This window comes from Trachurus trachurus (genome assembly GCF_905171665.1).
Source record: "Trachurus trachurus genome assembly, chromosome: 13".
NCBI lineage: Eukaryota > Metazoa > Chordata > Actinopteri > Carangiformes > Carangidae > Trachurus > Trachurus trachurus.
The window spans coordinates 16,005,228-16,025,860 of record NC_139892.1 but is presented as its reverse complement, the minus strand read 5'-3'; the positions used below and the strand labels follow the sequence as shown (position 1 = coordinate 16,025,860).

Below are 20,633 nucleotides of genomic sequence, written 5' to 3'. Positions count from 1 at the left end.
TTAGTATCTTTTAGGGCAAAACTATAAAGTCTGATTCCTTTGCAGTGAGGCTGGTGTTGTATACTCACAGCCTGCCTCTGCTAATCAACTTAGTTGCTCGTCCATGCCAAGAATCCAGAGCTGCAACACCAGCACAGCGCTCCTAATCCACTCTAAATGACAGGCAGGATCCCTGACCCACTGCCCTGATTCACCCGTGTTTTCTCCTCAGTGCCACAGACACTTCAACTTGTTTGGGTTTATCTTACAGCTCGAGGTGGTGCTGGTGGTGGTGGTGGAGTAACAATATTGCCGTAACAGTAAGTTCAGTAAGAGGTCATACAAGTCAAACAGAAGTAAAAAATAAATAAATAAAAGGAGAGCGGTACCATTTTAAGGGAAGCAAGAACACTGTGTTCTTGAGTTAAGGAAATGCAGAGCTCATTTTGGTGTTTGTCTGCTGCACTGGAGTGACCACTGGAGGAGAGACAGGCACACAAGTGGACAGATACATGTACTGTAGACAAACACGGACTGTAAGAAAAGCAGAAACAGGAAAATGAAACGATCAAAACAACATCTCTCCCAAATTAACACAAGGAAAGTAAATTAATTAGCTCTCTTAGAAAAAAAAATTGAGAAAAAACAGTGGCTTACCACACACACCATACCTTATGATTCCAGTATTTATATTTATTTTCCTGTGCACACATTGAGAATTATGAAGATCCTTCCCTCACTCCTGATATGAGGAGAGAAAATGAGTATCCTGGGGTGAATAAACAGGATTTCACTTTCAGTATATTCTGTCATGTGGGATAGAGAATGAGATGCAGACTGCCCTGCTGGTTATATCACATTCTGTGTAACCCGGCTCTGTGGACAGGCCCACAGGCTCCCACTGCCTGCTACAGCTACACCCTTGACTTCAAGGCAAGCATTAAAATGGAGGGGTGGTGGTGGTAGTGGTGGTGGGTGCATTATGGGTTTCAGGGAGGCGGTAGTGTGCATGTGTGTGTGTATGTGTGCGCACGCCTTTGGGGTGGGGGATGCTTTAGTTTAACCCTCTATTTTCTCCAGCCACTGACAACATGTTTTCTTTTTCTCTCTCTGTTTTCTTTTCATGCGGTTATCAAACCACTCAGTCCTTTTGGTGTCCAATTAAACACTTTTTTTTCCCTTTTTTTTTTTTTACCCCTGCACATGAGGTGAACACAAAATACGCGTCATTGGATGCCCTTGTAGCTTTCCATTACCACAGGGAATTCTCCCCCTGCTCTTGTCCATGATAGATATTCACTATTGGCTTTATTCAAGTCAGATGTGGGATGTAACGCTTTGTACTGAGTGCACCTGCACGCCGGCAGACAGCGCTTTCCGCCTCAGCCGGTCTCATCTCCGTGCGTAAAAATGTTTTCCTAGGTGTCTCGGTGCGTCAGGTGCAGCTCATTTCCTTAATGCAAATGCCCCGACTCGCCGCGTGCTCTCACACTCTTCACCTCCACTCCTACCTTGCCCTCAGGACCGACCGGTAGCCGCCTCTGCTCCTTTAAGGCAATGAGGAATTAAAGCGTCTGCAGGGGCAGGCGAGAGGGTTATTCTGTGCAATGCTCAGAGAGTCAGTGTGGTGCGATTAGAGAGCGGCAGCGGGGAAGATGCGCTTGCTCGCCTCTTGCTGGACGCATAGAGGCGATGAAGATGATCTGACTTTGGAGTCTCAGAAAAAAACCTGTTTTTCATTCTTATTCTACCACCCTCTCCCCCCTGTTTGCTTCTTTGCTCTTTTAGTTATTTTAATTTTCTAAAAATTAAATATTTTCTCCCCCCTGAGGATGATCCGTCAGTCAGTCTTTTACTTAGGAAATCGGAGCTTCTGACATTATTTCTTTTTTCTTTTTTTTAAGATTTAGTTTAGCCACTTTGAGTTCTTCATTTTTTTTGTTTCAGGATCCGCTCGTACCCGGCTCTGACTCAGCACCACACACACCTGGGCTTCACCCCTTCAGCATCCTTTTGAATAACAGGGAGAAGCAGCAAGACGCGGAGCAGAGGAGGAGAGAGTCTGAGCACAGCTCTCCCCAAGACAATCACAGAGGCTCATTTATGTTCCAAGCGCAAAGAGAGGGCTAAGAGAGAGAGAGAGAAAAAGAAGCAGTGTAACGAAAAAGTAGGAAGGAGATATTGAAAGTAGAGACTTGGACCGGTTTGCTTCAAGACAGTGGCAAATGTTTAACCTTACCCCAAGCGCACTGAAGAGGCACCGGTCGGAGGGAGAAGAGAAAGCATAGCTTGGGGGGGATTGAACGGAGCAGGGCATGTGGATATTGGCTTTTATCTTTTCCCAGAGCATCTTGAATGGTAAGTTTCACCGGCTCATCTTTTTTTATTAGCGCTCATTACCTATTGCAGAAGGCAAATCACTGGTCGACAGCTAAGTGACTGGAGAGGGAGGATGGAGGTCACCTGTGACCCACATGAAATGGATTTTATATGGTTGTCAAAAGGCTGACACCCTTGATAGAGGGAGAGAGACGGGCGAGGCATATATTGCGTTTTAAATCTTTCAAGCTCTCCTCCAAACCATTAGACACATCTCTGGCCTTCAGACATAACATGCTGAGCCAGATGAAATAACACGTTTTGTTTGGGCCTGTCTTTTAATTAATTTCTTTGCTTATTGGTCTAAATGTGATTTTATAGTTTTAAGTTTTTAATAATTTCTCGTTTTCTTCCAATGTATGTGTCTGTTTCTCTTTGTATTTGATGCCTAATGACACTTATTCTGTCACAACCTTGTTCCACTGTGGCCCTTAGTAATAAGTGACGTATTTGATATAATGGACATTTGGTTTAACCCTTTCCCCCTCCCCCCACAGTGAGCATATTTTTCAAGTTCAAAGTGGCCTAAATGATTATAATGTGTTAAATGTTCCAATTAAGACACATGTTTTAAGAATCAGTAATCCTTGTTTGCATTTTAAACACATTTGAAGTTAAATTTTCAGTTATATTCGTGGCTCTGTCAGTATGTGTCCAACATATCAAATTTGCTCTCAAATCTGAACACAACTTAATGTTATTTACATTTTAGTGTAGTTTGCAGAAAGAAAATGAATAGCAATGGCACAGATTGTGCAAATTAATCATTAAAAAATGATGAAAAAAAAGGGAAGAATGAAATGTTGTTGATGAGACACATCCCATAGAGGGTTACATTTTTCAGGAAATCCAAAAGTAGTTCACAAATACACACAAAAATTCTTAAATACATTTTCCATTCAAATAGTTGATAGCCTCAGTCGTCATTCAAATACTGTATTCAAACAGCCAGATCTGAGCCTCTGAGCTGTGTTTTCTTGCACACATGTGTGTTTGCGTGAGTGCATGTACACCCCTTTGCATGCACGCATGCGGCTGTCACCGTGCACACATATTTGTGTGTGCTCATATAGTGTATCCATAATCAATAGCAGAAAATTGATACAGTTTATTGCATTCACTTATTGGCCAGAGTCCCTTCTACAGGGAGGGATTATGGCTGACTGGGTGTGTACGAAAACAGGGGGAAGAAAAAAAAGAGAGAGTCGAAGAAGGAGAGGGAGAAGGAAAGAAAATGGAAACATAGCTATAAGAAAACACGTCGGGGTGACAAGATGGGGAGTGTTCACACACTGAAACAAATTCAAGCCCACGGTCGGCTGCTTTTGCATCTAAGGGTCAAGAAAGCCTGAATTGAAATAACCAAAAAAAAAAAAACTGGGGAAGTGAGAATTTTGCAGGTATTATACATTTAACCACGTCGAGGGTCTGTGATATAATACGCTGTGTCCCAAAAATGGATTTTCCCTTCTGACCGTGATGATAAAATAAGGCTTCCAAATGGATTTTTGTTTCTGTGTCGTCGCTTTTTCAGTGCCGAGGCAACCCTCGGTCGGTACAGTTTATTGACATTGACTATAAAATGGTATCTCCCTCAGCCCAGCTTGTGCTGAAACTCATAAAGGAACAATAAGGAATCCTCATTAATCATAATCGTCTGACTCTGACATTAGATCAACTGCCATGTGAGATTGTGTCCGTTTATTGCATAAGGGATTATTGAGGAGGCCTGTGGCAAACAACTGATAGGGATTAAGCAGGAGATGGCGTTGAGAGCAGCCGCTACACTTTTTGTGTTCTTCATTTGCACTGCAATATATAGATTTTTTCTTTTTTTGTTATGAGACGGTGCTTTTCCGACTTGCTCGTGTTGCGTTGTGATTTTTATGTGATTTCCCCATCACTGTACAGGAGCTTGGTTGTATGAGTTTGTCCTCTGCGGCTGGATGTTTTGTTGATTATCATGAAAATGAGGTGTTCATCGGCCAAGCAGGCGTTGTCAGAATGAATGAATGAATGAATGACCTTGTAGATAGAAGCCAGCACAGCAATTGGATTCCAGACAATTCTTCCTGCTTTAGAGTTTAGGCCTATCACATGCTCACTGGCCTGTCTCTATGGTAACCTGCGTAATGGGTGTCAGGGGCTGCGTCCGGAAACGTTCACTCATTCACTCGTCACTATACAGGGTAGAAAACTATATGGTGTGTTGTTTTCTTGTGGCAAAAAAACAAAAACCAACAACAAAAGACAAAACAATATCACTCGAGTCTCATGGCTGTTTGTCGGTTTGTGTCTGGTGCTTGTTTACTACTTCCTGCACGGTGAGGTCGCTTTTGTCCACTATGTAGGCTGTGAGAAAGCTTCTCAAATGAATCGGACACTGCTACAAAATGGCAGACCCAGGAAAAAAAAAAGTGGACTGTGTTTAGTGAATGATTTTAGACATTCAACTGGGAGTTTGAGCTCCTGCCACACACTGAGCTGACCCACAAGTACTGGATTAGGAGCTAATCACATCCTGTCATATCAGTATGTCTTCAGGTGATAAATGGCCAAATGGCAAACGAGCCGTTCACTGACTTTAGGGATTTCAGGGTTCTTCTCCATGTTGTATTCCGGGCTATTCACTGTGCTTATCACCGTATAAACTCAGCAGCTTATATTGAAACAGGAAAATAGACGCGCAACTGCACAATATTCACAAAATGTTTTTTTTTTTTATTGCCGTCATCATGGAAATGATTGAAAGTTATAGCAAAATAATGTAAAGACGGCTGCCATCCTTAGTTTACCCCTGTCATATTCCAAAACATGTAAAAAAAAAAGTTAAATAAGAGAAATTTAATAGCCACGTTTATTTCTTGATGTTGTGTTTTTGCCATTTCCTGTGCCGAAAGTAGGATCTATAAATTCAGTCATCAGTACAAGAGAGGAAATATTAAATATCTCTGCCTGAAAGTTGCCTCTGGGCAAAACCACAGCAAGCTAAACTGGCCTATTCAAATTCTCATTGCAAAGCTATAATAAGATGGGTCTTCTCACATAGTCCCCATGAAGACTGTGCTGGTTTGTAGACATGCACACAATTTAACCCGATGCTCACAACTTATCTCAAAGACTTCTATGAGATCAAAGGATCTCAAAGAAGAAAAAGAAAGATGAACATTTACACACAGATCAGGAGATCACGCAATCAAATTTTGATCTCAATTAGCCGCGACCTTTCACGGGAGGTAAAGGCAGATCCACTTTGAAATAAGGAAGCTCTTCCAGACCATCTAGCCCAGTGTAGCTTACAGTGCAGTAAATAGCTGCCAACATCAGTTAGCCTGCCAATTTTACATGACCCCACATTATTAGCAACCTGAAACACTGGATGAAAATGCTACGGGGACCGGGGTGGATAGATGGATTGAACTTGGCTGTGAGTAGAAAGGGGGAACTGGTGTTTGCATTGCAATAAATCTACATGAAGGCAATGAAGGCAGTGCACTGATGAGAGCCCCATTTGCCGGAGCTTGGAGGTGATTCCCCAGTCTGTGTAAAAATGTCCAAAGATCCAAAGTGGCCTCCCAGTGGCCACGGTGGCCAGCACACAAAGCAGGGGAGTGAAACCTGACCATGCTTACAGCTGCACTCACAGCCATTAGTCTGTTTACTAATTACCAATTAGGGTTTGGCTGCAGAAGCGGTATCACAGCTCGTGAAATTAAATTACCCCATGAAAACACGTAGCATACAGTCAAGTGATAGATCATCTTGTACGGTCTTACTCTGATATGAATATCTAATGGGCTGAATTAAGTTTACAAACCCACTTAACTCGTGCTCACTTGTGTGAGTTATAAGAGGGTTTGTTGGGTTACATTTTGAACTCTGCGTGTGATTCCAGTTAAAAGGGCTGCTAATGTTGGGTAATGGATACCCTGATATGTGATCATAATAGATATCCCCCAGTTCATACATCCTAACTGCATAATGAGGGCTACTCTACTCTACTCTACTGTACTGTACCTCCTTGAGCCTGTCTAGCTCTCTAATTAGGAGCAAGCTTTTTGCGATTGGTGTGTGTGTGTGCGTGCATGTGTGTGTGTGTGTGTGTGTTGTGGTACGTTTCACCCAATGTAAAATCTAATTACCGATCACACTGTGTCTGTCTGGATTCCACTGAATCAGAGGTGTAATTGCGCAAGCCCGTGTGTAAATGTCTTTTGCATTAAAATGTTAACGATATCATTTAGCATCTGCAGGGAAGAGCGGTAAACCCTCAGCACCCAGATGTAGGTGTTTGATCATGCGTGCAAAGTGGGGTTGTAGTAATTCACTGAGCACCTGTCAAAGTGACATGTTATATTACTGTGCTGCACTGCACAGGTACTTCAGCGGAGGAACTGGTGTAAAAGGTTTATTTGACAGTTTAAAACAGACTTAGTCAAGAAAGAGGCACTTTTGCTCTCCTACGTGGAAGTGCGTCTTTCAAGATTTGGTTTCAAAGACTTTGGGAAAGGGAGCTTAGAAGTTTTGAAATGCAAAGATCTTGACCTTACTTACAACTTTCTGCTTAACGTCCCCTTAACTTTTCTTGGCCTTTCTAACAGCATCAAGTAGACAGACAAATATATATCCATAATATAATATAAATCTCCCTGTCTCATCTCTAGTTGTATTATAAGAATAAAATGTGTATAATGAGAATAAGCAGAAGTAGTCGGCTATAAAAGAGGAACCAGAGAGACAACAGGCACAACTCCCAAGTGGCCAAATCATCTGAGACCTGTCAGCAGGTGCACTGATACACGCCCAACAACATGACCAACCTGCACAGAGTATAAGTTGTTTGTTGATAGTGTTAATTGTTGCCTTAAATAAAATGACAGTCCTCTGTATGTGCGATTGCAGTGTTGATGAATTCAGGTTTGTGTATCTACTACGCAATGAAATGCACAGAGATTACAAACATCAGTTTTTATTGCTGAATAAAAGCTGTATGAGCTTTCAAGATTAAATCGCACAACATAAACAGCAGTTTACAGTTCGTACTAGTCTAAGTAGTATTTCCCTTTTGCCTCTCGCCAGCCCTGTCTCTTAGAGCTTATGTTTATATACTACCAATTTGCAGGAGCAAATACCCTTTGATGAAAGATGTATAACAGTCAATTTACATTTTTATCACCACAACAATGAAATAGCTTTAATGAATGTGTCTTTCACTACATATTTCAGTGAATTTCATCTGTTTCCCAGCATCTGTTACTTAGGTGATGATAACGATCTGTCACTGCTTGGTTATAGGGAAAGATCTTGGTCATGTTTTAATAATAGAAGTAGTCAGCACTTACTTAAAGGACATATATATTTTGTCAACACTTAACAGACACTACGGTCTTTTACCTTAACCTTAACCTTAATCCGTGTCTGACCTCAACATAACCGCGTGTGGGATTCACAATTCAAAACCCAGCGGTTGCATTTCATCCATGTAAATGAACGCTGCCTCTGAGCAAAATCCAAGCAGTGGATGTGTTTCCACTGAAAATGTAAATGTTGTTTCATCTGGCATTGACTACATCAATAAAGATCCATAAGTTGTACATCTTTGATAATTCAGACAGCTGGTGCATGCACACAGGAGCCTGTAACCCTCTGCTGCTGCTGCTGTGTGTGTTTGTGTTGTGCACTGTGAACAAGGCCCATATACTCTTGTGGAGTAAGTGCCCCGCAAAGGCTTTTTGTTCACTATGGAAGACAGGTGGCGAAGGTGTGATGCGTTTGCTATCCATCACCCACCAAGACAAACATTCACGCTGGACCTCATAAATACTGCCTCTTAATCCAGTCCTCCACATACCAGGGCCAGGCTTTGAACTCGGCACACGCTGAGGCCCAAGGCTGAATTGATCCCCACGACTCTGGCCTGGCCGTGATGCATTTGCCTGATGTATTGTGGCTGGCCAACATATCTACTACTCAGTATCTCTCTCTCTCTCTGTCTCTCTGCCTTTGAGCTTTGCTTTCTCCTCTCATATTTCATGGACTCCTTTTGGAGGCCAACTTTTTTTTTCTGTTTGTTTAAAAAAAAAAAAAAAAAAATCACACTGCATGTCTCTGTGACCTCTTTGCAGTTTTCCCAACCATGCCATCTCAACTGTATTTTTCAAATCCTTGTCTCAATCAGATTATTCAAGTCTGCATTTCCAGGAGATATTTCACCATCGCTCCTGCCCACATGTGTCTCATGCTCCATAGTCCGAATATTAAAGTAGGCTAAGGGATAACGGCGGAGGCTGAGCTGGATAGACAGAGTGACAGAAAGACAAATGGCTCCAGCTTGGTTTCTCGACACTGCTCTTTATTTTTAAACCTGGCACAGATGCTAAGATTTAAGACCAAGTTAGTGGTGGTTATTTTTAGCTGGCCATTTTTAAAGCACTGTCATCTTGTTGGAGTTGAGGTAAGGTGTGTGAAATGTGTAAAGTGGGCGCTTTATTTTTGCGTTTGCTGGTGTTTATGTGCAAAGGCGAGTACCTATACTGTATATGTAAGGAGGCGTGCGGTTTACAGAGTGTGTGTGTCCTTGTGAGCATGTGTACTTTGTGTGTGTGTTTAATTGGGGGGAGGTGGGTGGGTTAGGGTGTGACATGGAGTGGAGCCACAGGAGTCTGATTTATGTCCTTCCAACCACTCATTGATCCCCCCCCGGCCCGGCGTGAGACTGAGTGCACTGTCAATAATCTTAGCACTTTGTGGTATTCCTAGAATTCCCAGACCTCCCCTGCTCAGACCAAGGTGTGATGCTGCAGTAAGCCATCTTGTGCAAGATCAAATAAGAGGGCACAGGGCCTGCATGGCAGCGGTGCGTTTGATTGCAGGATAGTCTAGCGCTGAATAGATCATTCTGCAGTGGAGGAGCTGTTGAAGGAAATGAAGAATTGGACGTATTGTTGGTACAAAGGGAGGTAATTTGGACAGAACCCTGCACGGGTCCCTGGAAGCATGTAGCTGTTTATGTGTTGCTAAGTGTCCCCGTAGACTGTTGCCAGGATGAGGTCTATTATGTGTTGCTCTGTGTCTCTCTATCTAGACCATCCATCCCCACAAGTGATTATGCTAATTAATGTTTGATCAGATGATTAAATTAAAACTCAATTCATCCAAAGTACTAAATGCTCAGAATACATTTGTGTCTGCTTGGCTGCCAGGCTTCACACGGCACGAGTCCCCCCGGTATCCCAGCCACTGGAGAAAAAAAGGATGACCAGAGAGGAGAGGGGGGGGGGGGGGGGGGGGGTATACTAAAATACCTCTCTTTTTTATCCAAGCTGTGGCACATAGAGGAAGCTTGTAATAAAGCAAGCCAGGGGGCTGAGGGAGGAAGGAGGAGAGAAGGGGAGGAATGAGGAAAAGGAGAAAATAAGGATGTGTATGTGTATGTGTATGTGTATGTGTATGTGTGTGTGTGTGTGGTGGGGGTGGTGGGGGGGTGGTGCTGAAAGGAGCCGTGCTGTGGTCCCCTAAGTGTTGAATAAACATGCTTGGTTTAGGGAAATGGCTGCGATAAATGTTTAATATGATAAGTCCATAAAGACGATCAAATGAGTCTGGAGTATTAAAATGAGCGTGGCACGCAGCAGCAGTAGCAGCAGCTTTAAAGGAGGAGGGGGGGAGAGACGGGGAAGTGGGGGAGAGTGGGTGTGGGGGGGGGGCTGATAATGGCAGGCAGAGCTAACAGGATGAGAGCAGCCAGCTGCTGTGACATCAACATTAACACACTCCACCAGCTGCTGGTCACAGACGTCTTCTGGACAAAACAGGGACAGTGGTATAGTTTCAGAGGTCTGCCATGGCCTCATAATGACATTATCACCTGTGCAACATTTAGTAGCGAGAGCAGCGTGTTTGCGTGAAGCGTCGCAACCTCAACAATCAACCAAGATACAAGGCAGACTTGTACAGGTGGCACAAATGGGTCATAAAAAAATAAAAGTACAGAAGGAAAAATGCCACACAAGAAAAATACATTTAGATTTAACAATAGTATACAACAAAAGAAAAAGCCAGCTGTAAAATTGCTGGAAACCTTTCATGAAACACCTTGTTGCCAGTCCACACAGCACAAAATCATAGTCCAGTACATCTCTCACAAGTTGCTGTTGTAAATGAGTCGTGTTATACGAGACCTTTATCAACACAGTGAGAAAAATGTGAAACCGTAAAGCATTGACTGACAACATGTTTAACAGCAGCCCATCCTGGGCTTCATCTTCTTTCTTGTGGCAATTAAACCATGATTGATGTTTGTGGCGGTTATGTCGAGGTAGTTAAAGCACGTGGTCAAGGTTAGGGAAAAGACTGCGGTCTTGGTTCATATGTACATACGTACATACTGTACGTCCTGGTGGGAAGGGTTGCTAACAGCTCTGTGGTCTGAGATGGGTCACCACATGGTAATTACTACACACAAAAAAGGCAGAGACGGAGGTGATTCAAAATATTGTCAGAAAGGTGTGCCGCGACTAGAGCGGAGAGGTTCAGGTAACAGAAGTGAAATTGGATCCTTGAGGGACCAAAGTCCGTCAGTGTCAGGTCACTCTCCTCGGCAGCCTCTCACGTTGCAGCTTGTGTGCACCGAAGCTTCTGTGGACACTGAAACCTCTATTTGATATTGTGTTACTCTAGCTGGCATGCAGGTGGACAGCGGTCACGTTAACGCACCATCAACAGCAGCTCCGTTGAACCCCCTTATCCTTAATGTTTGCTGACATAATAAGGTTGGTTTGTCCAGTTGTGCTGCGACTTCTTGTCTGACTGTGGTAAGGCCTCTGCCAATGTTGCCAAGAAAAGCTGCTGCTTAATCATGTTATGACGAGAGACTACGTATGTTGACCATTAAGCAATTAGATTATATCCACTCAGGTCTCAATGAGACATGTTTAAGTATGATAGTAAATTACAAAGAGAGTCTTAAAGGACAGAAGTTTATTATGTTCAAACTGGTACTCAGGCTCCACAGTCATCCAAAATGTAACATAAGCTATAGTGACTATTGTATTAATGACATTCTGGCTACAGCAAAACTGAAGTTTAATCATCCGCTGAATGCAGCAATACAGTAGGTTATGTGTGTGTTTGTCAGGAGTACTAATTCACAGCTAATAGATTTGTTTAAAAGTGCTTTACTGCATGAATCAGACCATGCGTGGGCAGCAACTTATATAATATTATATATTATATTCCTAGTGTCTGTTGTAAACTGGGATATCATCTTTGAAATGTGAATGTACAAAATTTTGCCCATTCATCAATAGGTGAGGTCAATTGTTTTCATCTCTATCTTGCCCAGTTTTGGTATGACAGTGCATTATTGTGCTGTTGTTTATTTACTTTCAATGGGGCGGTCAGACTTTAATTTGCAGTTCAGTGCGTATCAATTTGTTATATGACTCCACCAAAATACATTTTATTTCCATACTTATAAAATAAATGACCTTTATTGTCGTTGTTGTAATCATACATCGCACATAGATCAGGCTGAATTTAAAAGCTTCTTCTTGGCAGTCTGTGTTACTTCATGTGGCAAACCACCCATGCTGCACCTCACTTGAATAAATCATCCATAAAATATATTTAGAAATATATTTGCCGAGGCCTGTTTGTCAAATGGATTAGCATTAACTTGCTATAAATACATACGTTTTTATTCTTGTTAATTAGTTTGAGGAGAGGCAACATCATAGTGCTGCTTTCCTCAGTTCTTGGTAAAATTAGAAAATTATTTTAATTAATAGGCGAGATTGCAGGTGCTGAGAATTTAAATAATCTGTAATAAGTTTCTTCTAATTGCAAAAGCAGCTGTGGTTCACGAGCACCTCGTTCACAGGTGAAACCTGCAGCTCGTGGTTTCCCTCCACCTTCTACTGCGCTTGCTACATTAAATAGCAAGATTAGATTTAGTGGAAGTTTTTATGCATCATCAGCAGCAGCAGAGGGAGCTGCTATAGTTTGCTACGGTATAATCCCTCATCAGATCCTCTCTCATGCACTCATCATCATCAGCAGTAGCAGCAGCGGCATAATTTAGACATCAATGTCTTTATCACTCAGTTTTACTAACGGAGAAACAGTCCAGGGTCCCTGGCTTCCCCTTGATGAGACAGGCAGCCACTCTGGCCCATTTAAGACATGAAAATAGACCGTGGAGGAGGAGGCGGCTCATCTGCTGTGGGGGGGCCTCGTTTTAGTGTTGCCCGCCCCTCCTAGACATCAGAGGACAGATCTGTCGGTGCGGATCAGCAGCCTGTGTACAGCCAAGCCTTTCTACTGTCACAGCACTGCTTAATATTCATGAGAGCAAATTGCAAGACAGTCATTTAACTTTGTGCATGGTGTATTGCCTCTGGGCAGATCAGATCAGTGGGAATGCTTACTCACACTGGACTGGCTCGGCCGCAAATCGTTGTCGTCCGCCTGTCTCAGAACTTCTCTCTGGACTTTGATATCCAGTTAGATTTACCTGTCTGAAATATGATTTCCAACCCTTTCATTTAGATCGAATGGAAGACAGTGAACCTGTATAGTGTGTTTAAAATTTGGGTCATGCACAGGTCAGTGCCTATCTTTAGTCGCTGTGAGCACAACTTGGCTGCTGCACACACATCATACCAGCGCTGTTATCCGTCGGCCCACAGAGTTGAAGTAGGAATCTGTTAAGGAGGAAAATTGCTCTTTGGCGACTGTGATTTTTGAATGTGAGCGAGCCAGGTATGATCTCCACGTCCCAGGCAGACTTACCCTGAGGGCACAGAGCAGAGAGCTGCTTTAATTACCCAGGGTTCCTGCTGTCACATTGTCACTGCAAAGCGCCAATGCCATGCATGCTGGTGTGCAGTGCTGAGCCCCCCACCTCCCCTCCCCTCCCTTCCCTTCCCCTCCCCTCCCCTACCCTGCCGTGGTGGTGATGACAACTCAGACAATTTCTCTTCTCGCTCAACAGATCCAACACGAGTGCCTTCTGAAATATGCGAAGCCGAATCAATCCCTCTGTCTCTATGATCCTCTCTTTGCCTCCTCTTGTTTGCTCTCTGTTGTTCTTTCTTCTTCCTATGTCAGAACGTGTTCATGGAAAAAGAAAAGCCAGAGGCTGCATGAAAGAACTATGAGAGTGAGAGTTAAATAGGTTTTCACCAGTCTCCCCAGTGGCACCAGGTTCTTTCACTTAACACTGTTGGAACATGAGAGGGTGGAAATCACACCAACTTTGCTTGACTTCTCCATGACTCGATCAGGTGTCCAACTCGAGTTTTCTGTAAAAAAAAAAAAAAAAAATAGCTGCCCTGTGGACGCAAAATTGAAAATATTATCTCAGAGCAAGTTCTTCCTTCTTGATTCAGCAGAGAGCCAGTTAGAGAATTCATTTGTACCTGCTGTTTGCTCCCATTGGCATTGATTGCACGTTTACTTAAATGAAGCGCCCCAGTGGCTCTGAAAGCACACTGTCATGGTTGGTTACACCCTGTCAACTGATCAGCTCTATTGTGTGAAGGATCACAGCCCTGTGATGATACTGAACCATAGATATTGTTTGTCATATTGTACAGTATATAGTATGTCTAAAAATAGAGGGGTGCTACTAATAGAAAATAAATTGAAAAACAAGAAGTCACAGTTGTTGTGTTCAGTATTAGGTTTGATCTGGCTTTGGGCCTTCAGGTGCTGTCACTCAGTAATGGGCATAGTTAGCTACAGATTTTAACATTTGTGGCGCCCTTTGTCAGACTTTTGGTCAGAAACACTGTCCTCACCTCATCATTGTAGAGGTAAAACATCAGCGGTGCACTCAATGTAAAAAAGCCTAAAAAAACGTGAATATTGAAGATTATTCCTCTTGTATCCATCATGTACTCTCTTTCTGTAAGAACACTGGAAGGCAGTTGTAATAATTTAAGATCTTTACAGTGATGGTAGTGAGAGGAATCTTCCAGTATATGCTAATTCACTAAAAGTATATGCCAACCAAAACTATAACAGCATGGCCCAGAAAAAAACTGCGTAGGCCTAGATCTCTAAAAGAATGAATGAAAAGATTGATGCCTTCTTGCTTTTTTGTTGGTTTAAATGAAACAGCTCTTTCCGTTCTTCCCTTTTCCCCTGAAGATATCCCGATGGTAAGAATAAAAAAAAGAGTCAATTATAGATGCATATAATGCATTATTGAACAGTGTCATTTATTTCACCTTTACGGTTGAGCTCATGAAAAATTATGCCAATTACTGATTTCCTCTCGGGCAGTGTAGTAAGTGATTGGGCCCTGAGGCCGTTTGTTGGGGCATGACATGGTGCTCTTTGTGAGGTCTGAGGGGGTGATGTACCTGCGTCACCGGACCATTTGTGGCCTGGCTCCTGAGCTCAGTCAATTAGGAAAACAAGTATCGCAGTGATACGCACCCTTCCACCAGAGTCCATTTCTTCTTCTTTTTTTTCTTTAAAATTTTTTTTTTAAAATCAATCTCCCTATCACTCAGCCAGTCTAAATTGAGTCGCTCTCACATACTTTTCATATGTGAAATAGACGAATATCAAAACAGCCATGACATAAATCCTAATCCAATTTCTCCGATGCTTGTGCAGAATAGAAGCTTCCCAAGCAACCACACTGTTCTTTGATCTACTACTATTCCAGACATTTGCTATTGTACTGTAGCTCAGCAACTTTCAAAGTATCAATTAACTAAGTACCCAAATTATATTCTCCATAAACTTCAAGGTGTGCTAGTTGTTTCTGTCATTGTATTTTTCAAACAAAGGAAATCATATTTTTCTTATGTTTTTTTTTTTTTTTTGTACAAATGACTCTTTGTCTTCTCCTTGTCACTAACCTTGAGCACTCTGCATGAACCTCTACCTTATGGCTCCAGTCTGTATTATCAACAGAGCACTGAGAAGATTGATACTCCTTGTGCCAGCTGGAAAAAAGAGAATGAATCAGAATTTAATATGACTTTGATGTATTATTTTCATCTTGGCCGGTGCCACAGACCCACTGAGAACTCAGCGCTTTATACCACCGTATTTTAAAAGATTCAAATGGTTTTAAACTTTTTGCTCTAAGAAACTGTACGGAGGTATATACAATAGTTCCTCTGCTGGGAACCAACAGTAACTGTACCTCACCATATTTAAATGTAATCCTATGATAAAAGAAACAATATTTCATGTATTATGCAATACGAAAATCACTCAGGCAGGCTTGACAAAGATGAAGCACACAATAAATGTTTCTCTTTTACATGATTAGAGTCAAATGAACCAAAAAATGTGACAGTACTCCTGATGATATAAGTTGAAGGTAGAAAATATTATATATATATATATATCATGAAACCAATTTTTATTGAAGATGATATTAAGCAACATCAGAATCAATCGCAGATGCAATCTTGCTCCCAAATTATCCTGTAGAATTTTAATCAATGATTTATTCACATAAACTGTTTATTACATATTTAAATATATCAATCTGTAGTAAACAGTAAAGCAGCAGTGAGATACAGACAGATTAATTTGATTCGTCAGTAAATGCATTGCTCCATATTTTATTATATTTATATGTGTAAGGACTTAAAAACACGCAGAAGTGCATCCCATCTTACTAATAAGCACTGCAAGCTGTTCACAGTTTTCTATGTAGCGGCTAAGCCCCTGACATATCCACAGAAATATGTGCAGAAACAGAGGTGTGTTGTTAGTCATCACCTTGTACAATTCACAGTTGGAACAAACAGTTCTGTGCAGCAGTGAGTCAGGAATCCGCATTGTTAGCATTTACAAATGAAATCAGCATACATATAGAAACAGGGGGCATTGGCAGGTGAACAAATGATCGGTCACCAGGCTGTCCTGATATATTTACCTCATGCAGGCAACATCGGGAGGGTGGTTATATTCCAAATCTGTTTTCTAAAATATCACCCTATGCTGTGACGGTGGATCAGACCTGGCACCTAGCAGGTCTGAGCAGCTGTTGACCATATTGTAGTTTGTGCAGGCTGTGGATCATGTGCTTGTTATAATCCTGGGAAGTTATGTTTCCACCACTGTCCATGTACAGCAGGGTGACACAAAAAGTAGGCTACAGAACTGATTTTCCACAGAAGAAGCCATTAAATAAAAGGGACATATCTGGATCATTCATTGTGAATTAGATGTTGCTTGGTTTATGTTTGACATTGTCCTTGGCAGAGGGCTGCTCTCTTTTTATCTATCTCCCTGAGTGCACCCTTGTAGGTATTCCATATTCAGACATGTAATAGTTAAATAATAATGCATATTCAAGTCAAAATGTGAATTTGCAATGAGGAGATCTGGTAGGCAACTAAAATCAGGTTAAGTCACAGCATAGTCTACTACTAAAATTGGTAAAAGGGAATGTTTTTATTGCAGTGCTTTAGTTGTCAGTGTACAGGCATGATATTATGATTTTGACTCTTAAAAATGGTGATTCAGACAGTGTGCACCATTTAAAACAAAAATGAAACCACACATTATACTTCCAGGTTTCTACACAGTATATTTAAAGTGTTATTGTATGTTAACTGCATCATTAAAATGTATTTTAATTCAGTGAGACTTACAGTTGTTTGCTAACATTCGTGTCTCTCTTCTAAAAAATATGAAACCGAAGTTGCGTTTTTTAGCCTTTCACCACATTATGATACATGTGGCCTGACAACACTTATTGGACTTGTCCTCCTCTGCCTTTCTCTTTAATGTGGATGAAAACTCTGCACAGTCAGTCCACATTATCTGCACTGGTAAAATAGATTTACCTGTGCATATGCTGGCCTCTGCAATACAGAGAGTGCAGAGTTGTTTGTATTTCAGAGAGGTTGCAAATGGCCGCCGCCTCTCCAATATGTCAACTTTTTTTTTTTCTTTTTTTTTTTGCAGGGAAAAATGCTGATGTATTGATCCTTTGTGTGCTAATAATTTTGAATGAGTATTCCTCATTTGTAATAACAAATGTGGACGTGTGGGTGTACGGTATGCACACGGGCAGGTCACTGGCCTGTCTCATTGCTGGTAGAGAGCTGCTGGAGCAGAGAAACGCATGGAATCGTCTGCAATTTGAAACCTTGTTAGGAATTTATGAAGTGCTAAAATGTTTTCTCCCCAGGGAGGATCCAAGCCAGCTGCCAGTGCCACTGTAAGCCATTTAGTGCAGAGCCTCTGGGCTTGTCACCAGGCTGAGATGGCAAGCAAGATACACAGGCACAAATACTGTATATACAATTATTATTTTTTGCCTGAAATACAAAAATACAAACAGCCTCTCTCCCAGAGTTGCAGGACCTCAGATTGCAGGCATCTGCCGGCAATCAGGGATCAAGCCTCTGTAGATTACTTTGAAGCTAACTGTTCCAACACTGACATTTATTACCCTCCTCTCATCCTCCAGTGAATGCCACTGCACTAACTGCATTTAATGTCATTCTCTTAACTGTGATGTTGACTTAAATTGAAGATGGAATATGACCAAGGCAGCTGACCTTATTTCATAATTGATAGTACTTTATATTCATTTAATGTTCCCAAACTCCCAGGAATAGGAATTCAGTAATGAATCCAAAGTGAGTTATCATCTTACTTAAATAGAAGCACTTGCAGTGAATAATATTTGAGGAGTATTAATTTGTGCTGTCTTATTCTCAAATATCACACTGAGGCACAAGAGGCAAACTTTTTCCAAGCTGATATCTTTTGAGAACATCAATTAAGGTGTTTCAAAACAGGAAACAGGAAAACAATTAAAAATGGATACAGTAAAATGCATAATAAGTATTGTACCTTAAAAAATGTCCAAGAATGTGGTTGTAAAAGCAGACATCTTGTGTTGTTTCTCTTGCAGTTTTCAGTGAAGACCTACATTCCAGCTTATACTTTGTCAATGCATCTCTGCAAGAGGTAGTATTTGCCAGCACCACAGGGACCTCAGTGCCCTGTCCTGCTGGTGGTGCTCCGCCTGCCTCGCTGCGCTGGTATCTGGCGACCGGCGAGGAGATCTACGATGTCCCGGGCATCCGCCATGTCCACCCCAATGGAACCCTCCAGATCTTCAACTTCCTGCCATCCAGCTTCAGCAAGCTGATCCACGACAACACGTACTACTGCACTGCCGAGAACCCTTCTGGCAAGATTAGGAGTCAGGATGTCCACATCAAAGCTGGTGAGTCCACAGAGGAGAGCTTAGCGTAGCAGGAGTACCTCTAGTAATTCTAGTAGTGAGAGAAATAGCAGTCACACTACCAGTGGATGTGGTTAGTGTAGACTACTAGAAGAAGATATGAAAGGCAGTTGTAATAAATGTATGGGGCCTTTTTAAGTATAGTAGAAGTGTTTTTGTAATAGCAATTAATTTGAGCGCATTTAAGTGCAAGTTTCTAAAGTATTCTTTAGCAGTGACTGGAGCACGATTTCAATTAGTGGTTTGGATATCTTACCCCTGATAAGTGATCAAAAAGATAGGGTGAGCTGACCGCTCTTACTCTCTTCTTCATCATAGCAAGTGTGAGCAATGGTGGCCAATGTTCACAGTTTTTGAAAAGTTAGAATAAATAGAAGTTGTGGTCATTATATAAAGCTGTCATTATATTACTGGGTTGAGGCTCACACTTCAGCGACTTTGAAGTTTAATTAGATGACAGTTCTCTAAATCTAAATAACCAATGTGTTTTCTTCTTTCATAGTGTCACGGGAACCCTACACAGTCAGAGTGGCCGACCAGAAGGCTATGAGAGGCAGTGTAGCCGTCTTCAAGTGCATTATCCCTGCTTCTGTTGAGGCCTACGTCACTGTTGTATCATGGGAGAAAGACACTGTTTCACTCAGCTCAGGTAAGACGAGGAAATACATCAAAACTTGTACATGCGGGTCTGTCAATATGCAGCTTTTGATGCTGAAACAAAAACAGCGACATACAGTGCGTAATCTGTTAACAATAAAGACTAACGTGTAATATGCCAGTGCTTATATTCAAATAACATTGTGTGACTTTGTTCAAGGAATATCAGTTATTACAGATCACAAAGTAAAGTCTGTTTGTCGGCCACTGTGGCACTGACATATTTGTTAGATTAAATGTTTGACAGATAGAGAGGTGTGCTGCCTGTCTTTTGGCTGTTTATCCCAAACCCCCCTCTCTCCCTGCACTGCTCTGCTCTGCTCCGCTCCCTGCTCTTTGGACACTATGTTCTGTTTCACTGTGAGTCATCTTCTTACCTGTTTAGTGTTGTAGTCTGCAATTACTGAGGCTGTGCAGCTCCGTAGCCCTCGTCCTCTCACTAGCCAGAGGATGTTGATAGCTGTCACGTTGAATCACAGGGCTTCTCTCTCCTATGCACACTCCACCTCAGCCAACTCCATTTTGAGTCCAGCAAGGGGTAAAGTGGAACAGTTTACATAGCATCATTGACCTAGTTACCCTCCTTGTCTGAATCCAGTGGCGCAGCATGATAACGCAAGACACCAGAATGTTCTGCGGGTTGGATTTTTACTCAAGTTAAATGGGATGCTTATCTCTTTGATTGCTCCATGTACTGCCCGCTGGCTGATTTTGCTTCATACTGGGGCATTTAGGGACCTGTAAGTGAGCACTTGATGTCATTTGACTGAGGGCAGAATCTGGGACGGTGTTTTGGTGGCATTTTAAATGTGTCTGCTCAAGCATGAAGATGTGTCTTCTGATCCATGCCAGCGACTTATTTACTCGAGGTTACTCCAGTTACTCCCTGCGAGCTGCCAGTTGAAGACATTGGCTAATGTCACGGAGAGCGCGCAAATATGCAGCATGCAGATATGATTAGGTTCTGTAAATGTGATGAATCATGTAGACAAGACTGAGAGATGATGTTTATCTCAACTGGGGTAGGAAAAATATGTCCATTATGGGGCTTTAACAGATCTCCATCAGAGTTTTGGATTGAAGTTGTAGGAATATAAATGATATAATAAAATGCAAAGAGGTTACGTGTCTCTTCATTTACATGTGCAATTTCTTTATATTGAATAACCAGACATTGGCAATCATTTCTTAAATCGCCTCTTGTTGGACTGCCTACAATGACATCTTTCCTTTTTTTCCAGCAAGTCTGACAGTCTATAGAATATGCAGTGAAGTTTTGATGGATTATATTGTATGCTCTGTGTTCTTTTGAGTTCTTTCACAAGCATTCAAAAGAACAACGATATTGGATTGTCCGTGTTTACTCCAATAAGTATTG

The 20,633-nt window shown here is 41.9% G+C and overlaps 1 protein-coding gene across 5 annotated transcripts in view; it reads left to right on the top strand.

Annotated features, from left to right (window-relative positions):
* Positions 1-2,294: 2,294 nt before the first annotated feature.
* dscamb (Down syndrome cell adhesion molecule b) overlaps positions 2,295-20,633 on the top strand; it is a gene marked incomplete at its 5' end in the record, with an annotated part of 107,532 nt that continues 89,193 nt past the window's right edge. For all 5 annotated transcript variants that reach the window (XM_083984562.1, XM_083984560.1, XM_083984563.1 and 2 more), the window contains 3 exons: positions 2,295-2,337; positions 18,263-18,580; positions 19,101-19,247. In XM_083984562.1, the coding sequence (XP_083840688.1) occupies positions 2,295-2,337; positions 18,263-18,580; positions 19,101-19,247 (508 nt within the window). The remainder of the gene's footprint in view (positions 2,338-18,262; positions 18,581-19,100; positions 19,248-20,633) is intronic.